General features: G+C 54.0%; 1 protein-coding gene across 1 annotated transcript; it reads left to right on the top strand.

Annotated features, from left to right (window-relative positions):
• The first annotated feature begins 3,462 nt into the window (after window positions 1-3,462).
• LOC138424568 (appetite-regulating hormone) lies at window positions 3,463-7,522 on the top strand. Its single transcript, XM_069561701.1, has 4 exons — window positions 3,463-3,620; window positions 3,819-3,932; window positions 6,777-6,885; window positions 7,372-7,522. The coding sequence occupies exons 1-4, from the start codon at window positions 3,513-3,515 to the stop codon at window positions 7,389-7,391; spliced, it is 351 nt and encodes a 116-aa protein (XP_069417802.1). The 5' UTR covers window positions 3,463-3,512; the 3' UTR covers window positions 7,392-7,522.
• Window positions 7,523-15,041: the final 7,519 nt, after the last annotated feature.

Genomic DNA, 15,041 nt, shown 5'->3' with positions numbered 1-15,041 from the left:
TAAATAGAAATAAAAATGAAAAAAAGTGACACCCATGCTGACCTAGTACTCACCCTGTGCAGTACGGGGAGCCACGCGTCCCTACTACGCTCTGAAAATGCAGCAAGTCTGAACTGGAAAACGCTGCAGAAACACAACCCCGCCAGACTGTGAGGATTTAGTAAAAGAAAGCCAGTGCCGAACATGTAACATTTTTCATATTGATTGTGCGCCAAATTGATAGTGTTTGGATGCATTAAAGTATATTATTAAGATTGGTTTTGCCTCTTTCTTTCTGCATTCTTTAATGTGACTTCTGAGGAATTTTTCATTGGATGGCTGGCGTGATACTGCTGCTTCAGCAGGCAGGAGAGAAAGAAGCCGGACCAAAAAGCCCTATCTCACAAAATAAAACCTGTTTCCATAACCCCAGACTCTGCCTCGGCCATACCACGGTTGGGCTACACTGTGAAAAAAGTGCCTAATAAGCCAACTAAGCATTGGTACAAACAAAAGGCAGTGGACCGTGTACACAATGTGTTCTCAGACGCCATTTACACATGGCAGTTACTTGGGTGACACCGCATCCCTGTCCATTCACGAGGCCGGGCCCGCGAGGCTGTGGGGGGGGGGGGGGAGGGAAGCACCACCCAGCGGGCAAGGAACCCTCCGCGGGGCAGACAGGTGCCACCTGGCCTCGGCGTCATCCACACTCCCGACGGGACCTCCAGAGAACTCCGGGCCGGGTCTGCTTGTGCCCCCTCTCGGTCCGTGGCCCCTTCCACAGCTGGGGGTGGGTGGTGGGGCACTTCCCGGGTGCCGCCTCCCCGGCCCTCAGCCCTCCCTTCCTTCCCCAGCTCGCCTGGGCTCTGCGGGGTGTACCTGGGGTGGTTTCCCACCGCAGGCCTCCTTTCTGCACTTTCCTGTTCCCAGGATCAGCGGGCGCGGGAACCAGGCAGCAAGGGTGTTCTGTGTTTGCTCTCGGGGGCTGTTATCTAAGATCAACACCCGCAGCTCCCATCTCCACCGTGGAGGGAGGCCTCATGTCACAACAGGGGCCTGGTCACCATAGACACTTTGGGGTTTTTGTTTTTTTTTGCTGGGGTTGGCAAGGAGAGGCTCTGGAAAAGCTGCTGGCCGTCTCAAACATCTCTCCAGCCCACTCCACCTTCAGCCTTCTGGGCTCCCAAGGTCAGGAGCCCTACGCTCAGGGGGCTCACAAGGGGACGGTCTCCAGGGGACATGCTAACCCTCTCCTGGGACTGATAGAGCCTCCTGGTGAAAAGTAGTTTTCCAGCAGAAGGTACTTAGTCCCCACACTGCACTGTGGGGCTCAGGCCAGCCCCTCCCAGGTCCCCCGTCCCTAGAGTCTCTACAAGGTGCATCTCCCTGAGGTCCACCTACGTCAGGCCAGCATCCGACAGCCAAAGGTCTGCTGGGGGCCCCAGCCCCTTCCTGATAGGAGCCGGCTGGCAGCCTACACAGCCACTGAGGGTGGCGTGGTTTTAGGGAAAGGGTGACCCCTTCAAACAGTCAGTTGTTCTCCCCTTGAAACAAGAGGTGCAGCCTCCCAAGTCTTCAAGGTCAGTCGGTCACTCCACTGCTCACGAGCCTTCAACGTCTTCCCTCCTCCAGATCAAAGCCCAGATGCCTGGTGCCAGGAGCTTCCCAAGGGTGCTCATCCTCATCCCTCCCCTTTCCAGGCCTTTCCTCTCAACCCACTCCTCCCCCTACCCCACCACCATCCTCCAAGCACCCCACCTTCTCACTGGGCGGCTCCACACAGTCCATACCCGCGCCTGCCGCTCACCTCCGCCCTGGCCCTCTGCCTGCAGCGGGGCCTCCCTTCACAGCCCGGCCCCACTGCTGCAGCCCCGGTGGGGGTGGCCTTCCCACCCTCCCAGCTCGAGCGCGGCCAGAAGCAAGTTCCTCCTCTGATTGATACTAGAACGTGTACGCAGACAACACCGAGCGCTCAGGAGTCACCGCTTGGGCATCCGGTGGGACGAAGGGCTCCGGGCAGGTTAGGATTCCCCCGTGCGGTTGAGCAGCTCATCACTGGGGAACATGTGACGTGGCTGAGGCTGGCCAAGGTACAAAGAACAGCTACCGTGTGACACTTGACGGCTTACAAAGGATGTCACACCCGTCACCTCGGTCCATCCTCAAAGCCACTCTGAGAGGCAGCCCTGTGCAGGGGACACTCAGTGACCTCGCTGAGGCCAGCGTGCGTGTGGTCGCCCTTGGCAGCACTGGGTCCCGGCTCTCCCGTCCCCGGGGCCACTCTGCTGCCTCTCAGGGCCGGGCCGGGGGAGGAGAGACAAGCCCACATGTTAAGGAAGACCGTGCAGAGCGGAGCCATCACCCCCTTCCTCCCAGAGGTGAGGACGGGCCTTCAGCCCCTGCTGGAGACAGTCCCTGCCCTGCTCCTCCAGTTTCCTCATCTGAAAAACGGGGCTTCCCTCCAGGCAGCCTGAGAATGCCAGGAGGCAGGCTCTCACGTGCTCGAGGCCGTGGAAGCCAGAACGGCGTCCCTCACAAGGCCAGAGACAGCACAAGCCCCCAAGATCAAGTGACGATGCCTGGTTCATCACCGATTCCATGGACGTGAACTTGGGCAAACTCGGGGAGAGGATGGATGAGGGATGGGGACGCCTGGAGGTCTGCAGTCCGTGGGGTCGCAGAGAGTTGGACACAACTTGGCAACTGAACAACAGCAACCGACCTGGTTCTAACCTGGAACAAGGAGGGGAGCAGCAACGCCAGGCTGGCCCCAGGGCGCACTCTCCTTCCTCCCGCCCAAGCCGAGGCGGGCACTCGGGCACAGGAGGGGCAGGTAGCCCTGTGGGGCCGACCCAGCCAACCCGGCCATCTCTCAGGGCATTTGACCTCTGCTGGTGACATCTCCCTGGTGGGTGATGCGAGCCATTTTTAGTTCCCAAGGAATGGCACTCAGCCCCCGGATGCCAAGCTGCCCTGAGAGACGGCTGCTGGTTTCAGACAAACACAGGCTGCCCTATATAAGGACCAGATGGCCGCCAGGCACCACCTCCGCCCGGAACCCCAGGTAGGCACTCTGGGGATGCTCGCATGCAGGGGGTCTATTTATGGGTCTCACAGCAACGGCCGCGCACCTGCAGGGCCTTCTGAACACGGGAAGGTCACAGGGCCCCGGCTGCCCGGCTGCTCCCAGCTGGACTTGGGAGCGGCCCCGGTGTCGCCGTGTCTCCTGGGACCTGGCCGGTTCGCCTTCCTCACCCCTCCTCCAGAAACTTGGCGCAGGGTTCTCAGGGCTGGGGACGAAGGATGTGGACAGTCCACTGCCAAGCATCCGCCCCTGAGAGAACAGTCTTGGGAAGGAGCCCGCATGCTCCTACCTGGGGAGGCGGGCAGATGGCGCTCCTGGGGGAGAGCTGCTCCAGACAGCAGTCACCCTGGGTCCGGGGGTCCAGCGCAGAGCCCCGCCGCCATCTCTCTGCCCAGCCCAGAGACCCTCTCTCCTCCAGGTCCATCTGCCTCCAGCCAGGGAAGCCATGCCCGCCCCGCGGACCATCTACAGCCTGCTGCTGCTCAGCCTGCTCTGGATGGACTTGGCCATGGCGGGCTCCAGCTTTCTGAGCCCTGAACATCAGAAACTGCAGGTGAGATGCCACCCCAGGAGCCCCACGTCCTAAATGCCCCAAGCCGTGTGAGCTGGGCAGTGGCTTGCCCTGAGCTTCAGCTTTCTCCCTGAGCCCAAAGGAGGGCTCTGGGTCTGACTGTGAGTCCACACCTCACCCTGCTTCTCGGAGGAGAGGGGAGATTCAGGGCCTAAGGGGAGCACCTCCTCTTTCCTGCAGAGAAAGGAACCTAAGAAGCCGTCAGGCAGACTGAAGCCCCGGGCCCTGGAAGGCCAGTTTGACCCGGATGTGGGAAGTCAGGAGGAAGGTGCAGAGGACGAGCTGGAAATCCGGGTGGGTCCCTCTGCAGTAGGAGGGGGGGTGGGGAGGGCAGGGGAGGGCAGCAACCCGCAGACCCCCACTTAGCAGCTACTCAAGGGACATCAAACGGCAGGACAACAGCGACTCCACACCCCTGGCTCTGCTAGGTCTTTGCCATCAACAGGCAAATGTCTAAGGAAATTTGCTGCAACAGGATGAGCCCCAGCAGAGGGGAGGGGGCATGCCAGCAAGTATTCACAGACACTCAGGAAGGAGGAGCTGCTCACAGGCTGCAGGTGTCTCCCCGCAGAAAACCTTCCGATGGGCTCAGGGCCCTCTCGGACCTGACCTTACCCTATCTTGGCAGGACAGCACCCTGGATGGGTGAACCCCACCTGCAGGCCAGGATGGAGCCCGGCAGGCTCGCTTGGGCTCAGGAATCCTGCACGGGGCAAGGGCACTGTTGGGAGAGAATGGGAGGACCAGGAGAGACAGGGCATGAAGGCGTTTTAAGGGCCCCTGCCATGTGGCCTTCCTGGCTGGCCGCAGTCCCGGGAAAGGACTGACAAGGGTTTAGGTGGAGATGGGCATCTCCGTGCAGGATGACCAGTGTCCTCCGAGGTGCCCATCACCACCAAGCTGCTGCACCCCCTCGGCCTCACTTTCCACGGCTCCGCCCTCCTGCACACGAGCGTACTCAGTGGCTTCAGTTGTGTGCGACTCCATGTGACCCCATGGACTGTAGCCCACCAGGCTCCCCTGCCCATGGGATTCTCCAGGCAAGAATACTGGAGTGGGTTGCCACGCCCTCCTCCAGGGATCTTCCCGACCCAGGGATCGAACCTGTGTCTCTTACATCACCTGCATTGCCAGGTGGGTTCTTTACCACTAGCACCACCTGGGAAGCCCTTCTGCCCTCCTGCTTGGCATTGAATCTCTACAGCCACTGGTGAGGTCAGTACGGCTGGTCTCTGTGGCCTCGTTTAGAGATGAGGAACAGAGTTTCAGCCAGGGGAACCCGCTGGCCCAAGGGGCCACTGCCTGCAGGTGCCGAGGTGGGACCCACAGTCCGGGGGGCTTGGGTCCCCAAGCCCTCGGTCTCCATCGCCGGTCTGGCAGAGAGAGCAAGTGCCCGGGAAGTCTCCTCTGCCCACCTCTGCTCCCGTTAGAGGTCAAATCCCCAGCCCCCAGCCCGACTCTCGCCAGGCGCATCCTCCACCACGTGTGAGACCCCACCTGTCACGTTCCTACTTGACGATGGCCTGCAGATTCTTAGATTAAAACCAGGAAACTTTCCTGATGAGACTGCCAGGCCCAGTGGGGCAAGGGAAGCCCTGGGACCGCTCAGACGGGGCAGAAGTCTTGGCTGGGACTTTCTGGTTTCCATAGAGGCAACAGCAGGCCCTGCCCTAGCCGGAACCAGGAGTGTGTGATGTCCAGAGGTGGGGGGGCCCACCAGATGTGGGGGAAGCCTGAGACACAGGCCGCACAGTGTGGGCTGAGTCCCGCCTCAGGAAGCCTGAGGCATCGCAGGCATCGCAGGCCCCTCCACTCCCTCCAAACGTTTTCCTAAAATGGAATCTCAGAGCGGAAGGCTTTATAGACCAAGTGCTGTCCCATCCTACCCGTCACCCATGGACCAGTTAGACACTGGGGCCAAGGGGGCCAGTTCCAGCCCCTCGAAGCTGCGCTCTCCCGTCCAACAGCTGCCTCACCTCCTGGCAGCTGCCCCTTGCCCAGCTCCAGGGTGCAGACCAGCCCGGCAGGTCCCCAGCTCAGTGTGCACGGAGCCCGAGAGTCTGCTGGGGTCACCCGACCACTCGCATCGGCCATGGGGCTGGAGAGGAAATGAATATTTACTGAAGTGAGAGAACAGAGGGGCCTCAGTTCCCCCCAAATCAATTACGTCATCTCCACAGCTCCACCTTCACGGTGGAGGCAAGAGGGGGAGGCAAATTTTAAAAGAGGAAACCATATTTTATGCATTGTTTTAACAACACCTCGGAGCATCCCTGCTTACCTGTGAAATGTGAGGCAGAGGGAAAGGCACTCAGCCCGGGGCTGAGCAGGGCGAGGGCTGAGCCCCTGCCGAGGGCAGGAGGACGAAGGGCTCCCTTTCAGCCCCAAGATCCCTTCGTGGACTTACCCAGGAGCTCTGTCACCAACACGGCCAGGAACTGGATGAGTGGAGGCGAACATGGTCTCTGCTCCCCTAGAGAGAAACGATGCGGCCGCAGAGTTCCTTCCTGGTTGCCCAAATCTTTGAGCTTCAGCAAGCCATCTCATACGCTGCCGAGAAGCTAGGAGACGTGGGGGTGATCCACCTGTAGAAGGGAAGAGACAGAGGCACAGAAAGAACAGCCTTGGCTCAGAGCATCGTTCAAGGAAGAGGTCAACATCCTATCTGGTCCAACACAGAACAGGGAAGGGCCAGTGCAGTCGAGAGGAAGAGCTCCTGGGAAGGGAGGGAGGCAGGTGCAGAGACTGTCCCCCGGGGCCGGTGCTGTGTCCACCACGGAGAGCCCGGATCCCACATCATGCTGCCAGCTGTAACTCCATCACTGGCCATTCTGTCTGACGTCTTCCAAAGCTGAAAGGTGGGGGGATGCCTGATCTAGGGGACCCCACGGCTTTTATCAGTAACCTCCTCAGTCAGGTAAAGAGGGTACAAGGTGAGCCTCCTAAGGATCGTGGAGTGGTAAGATCAGGCCCGGGACGGACGGTGACCTGGCTAAGCCACCCCTCAGGGGGCCTGTCGGACCCCAGGCTCTTCCCTCTTCCCCTCCTGAGAGCCCAGGGCCTCCTCTGGGGGGAGGGGGCAGGGAGCAGGGGTGGGAGGGTGGGGGTGACCTCTGACAATTCCTGGGTTCCTCCTAGTTCAATGCCCCCTTTAACATTGGGATCAAGCTGTCAGGGGCTCAGTCCCTCCAGCACGGCCAGACTCTGGGGAAGTTTCTTCAGGACATTCTTTGGGAAGAAGCCGAAGGTAAGTCCTTGCCCAGCTCAGCTCAATTCCAAGCTTCACCTGAGTCCCAGTGTGAGCCTGCCTATGAGTAACAAAACAGAGGTTTCATTCCTCACCCTGCCTCTCAAAAGAGCTTCCAATTCCTCTTTCCCAAAGAGTCATCACTCAGTACCCGTAGGGGATTGGGTCCAGGGCCCCAGCTTTTAGGAGACAGGCCGAAGTCACATGGTCCAACTCTGGGGCCACCCCTCTCGCCATTACAACACATCTCCTCCGTCCCTCTGTGGAAGGAAAGCCAAACTGGATGGCAACAGAAGGACAGTGGACACAGTAGAGGTTTTTTTGGTGGTTTTTCTTTTTTTGGCTGCACTGTAAGGCATGGGGATCTTAAGTTCCCCAACCAGGGGTCAAACCCGTGCTCTCTGCAGTGGAAGCATGTAGTCTTAACCAGTGGACCGCCAGGGAAGTCCCAGACACAGCTTTTTGACTTGACCTCTTGCATTTCAGAAACCCTGGCTGACGAGTGACCAGCCCTCGGACCAACCACCTGTCTGTTCTCCCGCCCTCAGAAGCTCTCACCTGGCTTCCGGGACACTTCCGAGACCACGTGCAGCTCTGAGGGGTACTAGCCTAGGAGGTGAATAAATACTCAAACGGATGCAAAGGTTCAAAATGTTTATTTCACCAAAGACGAAAATTTCACATTTCAATGAAAAACAGCGTGCCCCCGTAATTCCTGGTCTATGGTCAATAGAAAGAGAGAAGGACGAGGAAGAACATGTAGCAAGGAGGTGTGAATGCTTAGAAAACCAAACCAGATCCACTCCCACAAGCAGGGGTTGTAGGCGCAGAGGTGGAGGGGACAGCGGAACAGGAAGGGGGAAGGAGGGGCAAGATGGAGGAAAAGACGACGACACAGTTCCTTTAAACAGCAGAGCTTCCCAGGGGCAAAGCTGCAACGGGGGCTTCTTACTAACAACCAGCAAGGGCTGTGTGAGCAGGGAACCTTCTGGTGACACCGTCAGAGCCAATGTCCCTGAACTGACATTCGCGGGCGGACAGGACGCTGGGAAAGGGAAAGCCTGACTTTGAGGCTGGACGTAAGTGGGCCACTGACAGTGGTGACGGCCACTGCTGGACCTGGCTGACCTAACCCCTCCCTCCTCGCCCAACGCACAGCGGATGCCACCTCCTGTGGCTGAGACTGACCCCTGCCTTGGTCCCTTCGTTGATCTGGGACACAAGGTTGATGTCCAGACACACTTGCAACCCCAGCTCATGGCTGAATGAGCCTTGATCATTAAGCACCACAACTTAATTCCAGCGAAGACCCAGTCTTCCTGGAAGGGATGTCACTTAGCACTCACTTGCACTTTGGTGCGAACATGTGCGCTGACTGTGGCGATGGGTGGGCGATCACAGGGGAGGAGCACCACCCAGCCACCCACTGGACGTGTGCACACCCATCACCAACATGCAGGACGGCCCTCTGTGGAGCCAGGGCAATAGCCACACTCAGGGGAAACCTTGGTCACAGAGGGCTCCCTCTAGGAGCCAGGTACCTTCTCCAGTGAAGTTCTGGCCACCCAGCAATCAAGCATGCGTGCCTGCTAAGTCACTTCAGTCCTGTCTGACCCACTGCAACCCTAAGGCCTGTAGCCCACCAGACTCCTCTGTCCGTGGGATTCTCCAGGCAAGAGTACTAGAGTGGGTTGCCATGCTTAACTCCACGGGATCTTCCCGACCCAGGGATCGAACCCGCCTCTCTTACGTCTTCTGCACTGGAGGTGAGTTCTTTACCACTAGCACCACCAGGGAAGCCCCCAGCACTCAAGACAAAGCACAAAGCCACGCTTGGTGGGCACCCAGAACCCATACCCACCATCCCTCAGCGAAGAGCCACTTGTGGTCTGAGGAACATCACTATGGTCAGAAAGCCTCTTAGAGTCTGGGGCCCCACCCCTGCCCTAGGACAGATAAGGATCTGCTTTCTAACAAGACCCCCAGGTCCATATAAAGTGGTTTAGAGGCCACAGGGTCCTATTCACCAGCAGAGCCCAGTCCCCCACCTGGCTTGGAGCAAGTGTTGACTCTCCTGTGACAAGAAAATGCAGGCCTGGCCAGCAGACCTCGGCAAAACTGAGCACATAGGAAAGAGCTGTCCTGCCTCCTCCTTCATTTACCTCCCCCACCGGCCCTCTAAGCCTCAGCTCTGATGTCAAGGCCAGGCCTGTCTATCGGATGGACAACACATATACTTCTCCATCTCTTGGGGCACCCCACACTGACGATCTGACCGCCCAGTAACTTAGCTCAACGAGCCCTTGCTTCTGAAAGCATCTAAGTGGTGATCACAGTTTGAAAAGCTTTGTCCCCTCAAGAGGAATCTAAGGTCCTGGAAAGCAGGTGAACGGCTTGGGTTGGGGGAGGCAGGGAGGAAGCTGAAGCCTCCAGCCCCTCGCTCTGATGTGGAGACCAACACGCGGGCCTGGGGCTGAGTCACATCCCAGCCCTAAAGTTGAGCACAGGTGTCACCCTAGCCCACCGCCCTCTTCTCAACACCCAGAGGAGGACCCAAGGCCTGAACATGTTCAAAGGGCCCAAGAAACCTGCTCCTGACCTGATGGACAAGCAGCCAGATGGGGCTCAGGGGAGGACGGGTGTCAGGCCCCAGGGAACACAAGTCACTGGCTGCCCCCTCCTCAGAGACAAGGCCTTACTCCTTCCTCAAGGGCCACAGCAGCCTTCTCTCCCACTCGCCCAGGTCATTCACCCCACACACAGATGACAAGCACCCACTCTACCCTGGGCGCTCTCACTGGCCCAGGAAGCGCAGTGGGCTGGAAAGCTACGGGCTTCAGACTTGAACGTGAACACCAGCTGCCGGATCCACCCACAACGCTGAACTGTGCAGGCTCTTCCCACATGCAATGCCCACCTCCACTCTCCTCTTTCACTTTCTTCATGAGGGTCTTTAGTTCCTCTTCACTTTCTGCCATAAGGGTGGTGTCATCTGCATGTCTGAGGTTATTGATATTTCTCCCGGCAATCTTGAGTCCAGCTTGTGCTTCCTCCAGCCCAGCGTTTCTCATGATGTACTCTGTGTTTAAGTTAAATAAGCCTAATAAGAGACTATTATGAACAACTATATGGCAATAAAATGGATAACCTGGAAGAAATGAACAGATTCTTTAAAAAGTTCAATCTTCCAAGACTGAACCAAGAAATAGAAATTATGAACAACCCAATTACAAGCACTGAAATTGAAGCTGCAATCAAAAATCTCCCAAAACACAAAAGCCCAGGACCAGATGGCTTCACAGGAGAATTCTATCAAGCATTTAGAGAAGAGCTAATGACTATCCTTCTAAAACTCTTTCAAAAAATTGCAGAGGAAGAAACACGTCCTAATTCATTCTACGAGGCCACCATCATCCTAATACCAAAACCAGACAAAGACAACACAAAAAAAGAAAACTACAGGCCAATATCACTGATGAACGCAGATGCAAAAATCCTCAACAAAATTTTAGCAAACAGGATTCAGCAATACATCAAAAAGCTCATACACTATGATTAAGTGGGTATTTCCAGGGAAGCAAGGATTCTTCAATACACACAAATCAATCAATATGATACACCATATTAACAAATTGAAACATAAAAACCATACGATAATCTCAATAGATGCAGAAAAAGCCTTTGACAAAATTCAGCAACCATTTATGATTAAATGTCTTCAAAAAATGGGCATAGAAGGAACCTACCTCAACATAGTAAAGGCCATATATGATAAGCCCACAGGAAACATTATTCTCAATGGTGAAAAAATGAAAGCATTCCCCCTAAGATCAGGAACAAGACAAGGGTGTCCATTTTCACCACTATTATTCAACATAGTTCTGGAAGTCCAAGCTACAGCAATCAGAGAAGAAAAAGAAATAAAAGGAATCCAGATCAGAAAAGAGAAAGTAAAGCTCTCACTGTTTGCAGATGACACGAAACTGTACATAGAAAACCCTAAATACGGTATCAGAAAACTACTAGAGCTAATCAGTGAAGTTAGCAAAGTTGCAGGATACAAAATCAATACACAGAAATCACTTGCGTTTCTATATACTAACAATGAAAAATGAGAAAGAGAAATTAAGGAGTCAATCCCATTCACCATTGCAACAAAAAAGAATTAAATATCTAGGAATAAACTTACATAAGGAGACAAAAGAATTGTATACAGAAAATTATAAAACACTAATGAAATAAATCAAAGATGACATAAACAGATGGAGAGATATTCCATGTTAGTGGGTAAGAAGAATCAATATTGTGAAAATGACTATACTACCAAATGCAATATACAGATTCAGTGCAATCCCTATCAAATTACCAAAGGCATTTTTCACGGAACTAAAACAGAAAGTTTCACAATTCATATGGAAACACAGAAGACCCCGAATAGCCAAAGTAGTCTTGAGAAAGAAGAATGGAGCTGGAGGAATCAACCTTCCTTACTTCAGATTATACTACAAAGCTACAGTCTTCAAGACAGTATGGTACTGGCACAAAAACAGAAATATAGATCAATGGAACAAGACAGAAAGCCCAGAAATAAACCCATGTACCTATGGGTACCTTATTTTTAACAAAGGAGGCAAGAATATAAAGTAGGGCAAAGACAACCTCTTCAATAAGTGGGAAACTGGGAAAACTGGACAGCTACACGTAAAAGAATGAGATTTGGACACTTCCTAACACTATACAGAAAGATAAACTCAAAATGGACTAAACACCTAAATGTAAGACCAGAAACTGTAAAACTGTTAGAGGAAAACATAGGCAGAACACTCGGTGACATAAATCAAAGCAAGATCCTCCTAGAGAAACGGAAATAAAAACAGAAGTAAACAAGTGTGACCTGACTAAACTTAAAAGCTTCTGCACAGCAAAGGAAACACTAAGCAAGCTGAAAAGACTACCCTCAGAATGTTGTCTGGAGAAAATAATAGCAAATGCAACAACTGACAAAGGATTACTTTCTGAAATCTACAAGCAGCTCATACAACTCAATACCAGAAAAACCACCCAATCAAAAAGTGGGAAAAAGACCTAAACAGACATTTCTCCGAAGAAGACATACAGATGGCTAACAAACACATGAAAAGATGCTCAACATTGCTCAATATGAGAAACGCAAATCAAAACTACAATGAGATATCACCTCACACCGGTCCAAATGGCCATCATCAAAAAGTCTACAAACAATAAATGCTGGAGAGGGTGTGGAGCAAAGGGAACTCTCTTGCACTGTTGGTGGGAATGTAAATTGATACAGCCACTATGGAAGATGGTATAGATATTCCTTAAAAAACTAGGAATAAAACCACCATATGACCCAGCAATCCCACTCCCAGGCATATACCCTGAGGAAACCAAAATTGAAAAAGACACATGTATCCCATTGCTCACTGCAGCACTATTTACAACAGCTAGAACATGGAAGCAACCTAGATGCCCACTGACTAATGGACATAGAAGTTGTGGTACATAGACACAATGCAGTATTACTCGGCCATAAAAAGGAACACATCTGAGTCACTTCTGATGAGGTGGATGAACCTAGGGCCTATTATACAGAGTGAGGTAAGTCAGAAAGAAAAAGATAAATATTGTATTCAATGCCTATACATGGAATCTAGAAAAATGGTACTGAAGAATTTATTTTCAGGGCAGCAATGGAGAAACAGACATGGAGAACAGACTTAGACATGGGGAGAGGGAAGGAGAGGGTGAGATGTATGGAAAGAGTAACATGGAAACTTACATTACCATATGTAAAACAGACAGCCAACGGTAATTTGCTGTATGGGAATTTGCTGTATGGTTCCGGAAACTCAAACAAGGAGCTCTGTATCAGCCTAGAGGGTTGGGATGGGGAAGGAGATGGGAGGTTCAAAAGGGAGGGGATATATGTATACCTATGGCTCATCCACGTTGAGGTTTGACGGAAAACAACAAAATTCTGTAAAGCAATTATCCTTCAATTAAAAAATAAATTAACTGAAAACAAAACAAAGATGAAAATGCTTGCATTACTAACTGCTTGCACTAGAGCTTGATTACTGCTGGTCCCAAACTTAACACAGAGAGAAGGATGTGAAACCTCAGAAAGGCCGAGAGCAGATTTCCACAGATGAAGAGGCTGTCTCTGCGTCAGGTGGATGCAGCTGCCGTGTGCTTGGCTGCAAGTGAGTGAAGAACGTACTAGAAATACGCAAACCAACGACTGTGCGTCCAAGAGGAGCCCGCCACAGATTTCAAACGTGCTCGCTGTTCCTGGAACAGAGCCTCCCTTCTGGTGCGTTCACTTCTGGCTTGAGCACTTGTGTCCAAGGATACCTTAGGGCAGCACTGGAAGATGGGAGGAAATTCTGTTTCATGGCTTGCAGTCAGTTTGCCCAGAGGCATCAGAGCTCTCAGTCCAAAGCCCAGAGAACAACCGAGTCATCGACGACACCCTTGGGCACTCAATTTTTCTTCTTCCTATTGCACTGCTCTGGAACAAAGAGAGTGTCTATTTTTCACGGCCAAGAAGCACAAGTATATCTGGGTGTTCCCAGGCAGTAAATTGAGAGTTAATGCTCAAAGGCAGCAGAACTTTCTTTTTAAAACAAAATTTATTTACTTGGCTGCACTGGGTCTTTGTTGCAACGCGTGGTATCTTTATCACGTCAAGCAGGATCTTTTGCTGCAGTGCACAGACTCTCCTCGGTCGTGGCGAGCATGCTCCAAAGCACGCGGGGTCAGCAGTTCCAGCACACGGGCTCAGGAGTTGTGGCACGTGGGCTTAGTTGCTCTGCAGCATGTGGGACCTTAGATCCCAGACCAAGGATCGAACCCGGGCCTCCTGCAACAGGAACATGGAGTCTTAGCCACTGGACCACTAGGAAAGTCCAGCGGCAGAACTTTGAAGAAGGGACCAGGAATGCTTGCTTCCTGGGCTAAGGCACATACATATTCAAGAATGCCTCCAGACCTTTGGATTCTTGAGCTAGTCAATGACTAAACCATTGGTAACACTCTGAAAGATACACAAACGTGGAGGCCATGGGAGGTCCATCACTTTATTTTCAGAAAGGGGTGGTCAAGGCGAGGGGGCAGAGATATAGAGGCATTCCGGCAGCACAGCAAAAACAATCCAGTCAGCCACACGACAACTAGATGAGAAGCGACGCCAACCAGCTTTCACACCCACACGGGTCATGTTGCACTGTGCAACAGGAACGAGGAGCCTCAACCTGGAGACACGCGTGTGCCGCCTCGTGTGCTTCACTCTGCGGGAAGCCTGCAGGGGCACCGAGACCTCCGCTGAAGCGCCACTCTTCACCCTGGCATGCAGGCCCGGGTGGGCTGCAGTCCTGGGGGATCTGTGAGTGGGAGCGCCTTCCCTGAGGTCCTCTTGCTCACGCAGGCTTTCCTTGGGTCCCCCAATCCATCAGGAGCTCCCTCGGCCAGGATGTGCCCTGGACGATGAGCGCCCGTCGGCCCCACTGAATCGATGGCAGTGGAGCCACTGAGGCCAGGGGCTGAGGTCCTTCTGCCAGCGCTGACTGGGAGCTGACATGGTAACGCTGAGGATCAGACCGAAGGGTCATCCAGGGAAACGAGGGGCTCCTTCTCCACCTGAGTGGTCTCCGGCAAATGTCCCCCAGAGGAGAGTTCCACCTGAGAGGTGTGTTTAAGTGGAGAAACCAGGAACCACGCTACGCGCCCCCACGCACTTAGCTGAGAAGGGCTGTGACTCTATCCACAGACCACTCACGCCACCAGCTGCAGAGACGCCCTGGCAGGTGAGCTCGCCACATCCTCACGTCCCCCCCTCTTCTTCCGGGGCCCTGGAGCCCCGCGGCTGGGAAGCCAGCGCGCACCCCTCGCCCGCCCCCCAACCCCGCCAGCCTGAAAGGGGAGCATCCACCGAGGTCTCAGGAAGCACCCCGTCCGGTGGGCTCTCACACGCCCTCATGGGGGATACACAGGCCGAGCTCACATGGCCTTCCTCTCATCAGGCTGCTGGCCGGGGAAGAGACGGGGACAAGGGTCAGACTCGAGGTCACTCAAGACACCTCGGGCTCACTGCTCACCCTCTGTTTCCGTGCTCTCCATTTCAAACGTAAAGCCCA

This window comes from Ovis canadensis, chromosome 19 (genome assembly GCF_042477335.2).
Source record: "Ovis canadensis isolate MfBH-ARS-UI-01 breed Bighorn chromosome 19, ARS-UI_OviCan_v2, whole genome shotgun sequence".
Classification (NCBI taxonomy): Eukaryota; Metazoa; Chordata; class Mammalia; order Artiodactyla; family Bovidae; genus Ovis; species Ovis canadensis.
Note: the sequence above shows the minus strand (reverse complement) of the source record. Positions and strands in the feature narration are given on the sequence as shown.